Source organism: Auxenochlorella protothecoides (assembly GCF_000733215.1).
Source record: "Auxenochlorella protothecoides strain 0710 unplaced genomic scaffold scaffold56, whole genome shotgun sequence".
NCBI lineage: Eukaryota > Viridiplantae > Chlorophyta > Trebouxiophyceae > Chlorellales > Chlorellaceae > Auxenochlorella > Auxenochlorella protothecoides.
Window position 1 is genome coordinate 379,734 of NW_011934204.1, and position 1,844 is coordinate 381,577.

General features: G+C 64.7%; 1 protein-coding gene across 1 annotated transcript in view; it reads left to right on the forward strand.

Moving 5' to 3' along the window:
- The window catches only part of F751_5106 (Alpha-glucan phosphorylase 2, cytosolic), a gene marked incomplete at both ends in the record, with an annotated part of 5,922 nt that overhangs the window by 2,316 nt on the left and 1,762 nt on the right, over positions 1 to 1,844 (forward strand). Inside the window, 2 exons of the mRNA XM_011398849.1 lie at positions 146 to 947; positions 1,344 to 1,820. Of these exons, the coding sequence (XP_011397151.1) occupies positions 146 to 947; positions 1,344 to 1,820 (1,279 nt within the window). The remainder of the gene's footprint in view (positions 1 to 145; positions 948 to 1,343; positions 1,821 to 1,844) is intronic.

A 1,844-nucleotide genomic window follows, 5' to 3' on the forward strand; every position in this document is an offset into this window, starting at 1 on the left:
GTTATGTTGGGTGGCTGGTGATCCGGGTGGGCGGGGTGCTTCCATGTGGAGGTGGAGGGGTCCCTCTGCGCTGACTGGCTAGGGCACAGCCGTAGACTCACTCCCACTCCACCTCTCCACCAACCCTCTCATTGTCAAACCACAGCGTGATGCCCGAGGCCCTGGAGAAGTGGCCCGTGGCGGTTCTGCAGAAGCTGCTGCCGCGGCACATGGAGATCATCCAGCGCATCAACGACGAGTGGCTGGCCTCCATCCGCGAGCACGTCGAGGCCAAGGTGGCCAAGGCCCCGGCCAGGCCGGCCCCCGCCGAGGAGGAGGCGGACGAGGCGGACGACGAGAGTGACACCACCGCCAGCGGCAAGAAGCCCGCCAAGAAGGCCCCCCTGGACCCGGTGGAGGAGGCGCTGAAGGAGTACAGCATCGTGCAGGAGAACCCCTGGAAGGCGGGGGAGATGCTGGTGAACATGGCCTACCTGGCGGTGGTGGGGTCCAAGGCCGTCAACGGCGTGGCGGCCATCCACTCAGAGATCATTAAGACCGACCTCTTCCCCCAGTTCGTGGAGGTGTTCCCCTCCAAGTTCCAGAACAAGACCAACGGCGTGACACTGCGCCGCTGGCTGGCATACTGCAACCCCGCGCTGTCGGCGCTGATCACCGAGGCGCTGGGCTCCGACGCCTGGGTCAAGGATGCTGGCCAGCTGGCGGGGCTGGAACCGCGCGCGGAGGATCCGGCCTTCCGCGCGCGCTGGCGCGAGGTGAAGACCACCGCCAAGGCCGCGCTGGCGGCGCGCATTGCCGAGACCACGGGGTACGAGGTGACCACCGACGCCATGTTCGACATCCAGGTCAAACGCATCCACGAGTACAAGCGCCAGCTGCTCAACGCCATCTCCCTCATCGTGCGGTACCAGGAGATCAAGGCCATGTCCCCGGAGGAGCGCAAGAAGGTGCACGGGGGGTCCGGGAGGGAGGGGGCGCGTCGGTGTGGCAGGGAAGATTTGATCGGTGACGTGCACGGCTGTGGCGCCCTGGAATGCCGTCGTGATGATGATCATGGTGTCGAGTGGGCCCCCGGGGGTCCATGGTCTGTGCTGAGGCCTGTGGCCGCAGGTTTGCCATGCACATGACCAGGTGTGTTGCCCTGCCCATTGCACATGCTGGCGATGGGACACCCCCCGCAGCACGAGGCTGTGATGGCGCCAGGAGACACACGGGATATCGCACAAAGATCTGCACCCATCTGTTCAATCCCGGTCAACAAACGCACACCCATCCAATGTGAAGGCAGCCCCTCTCCTTCCCCTCCCTCAGCCCCCTAACCCCTCCCCCCCCCCTTAACCCAGGTCGTCCCGCGCGTGTCTGTGTTCGGCGGCAAGGCCGCGTCCGCCTACTACATGGCCAAGAAGATCGTGAAGCTGGTGGGCGCCATTGGCGCAAAGGTGAATACCGACCCTGAGATCGGCGACCTGCTCAAGGTCATCTTCCTGCCCAACTACAACGTGAGCGAGGCGGAGGTCATCATCCCCGCCGCCGAGTTGAGCCAGCACATCTCCACCGGCGGGACTGAGGCGTCGGGCACCTCCAACATGAAGTTCGCGCTGAATGGCTGCCTCATCATCGGCACCATGGACGGCGCCAACATCGAGATCGGGGAAAACACGGGGCTGGAGAACCTGTTCATCTTCGGCGAGGCGGCGGAGGATGTGCCTCGCCTGCGCGCCGAGCGCAAGGACTTCACCGACTATGACCCGCGCTACACCAAGGCGCTGAAAGCAGTCAAGGACGGCGAGTTTGGCGACGCCGACTACTTTGAGGACCTGGTCGACTCCATCACTGACATGACC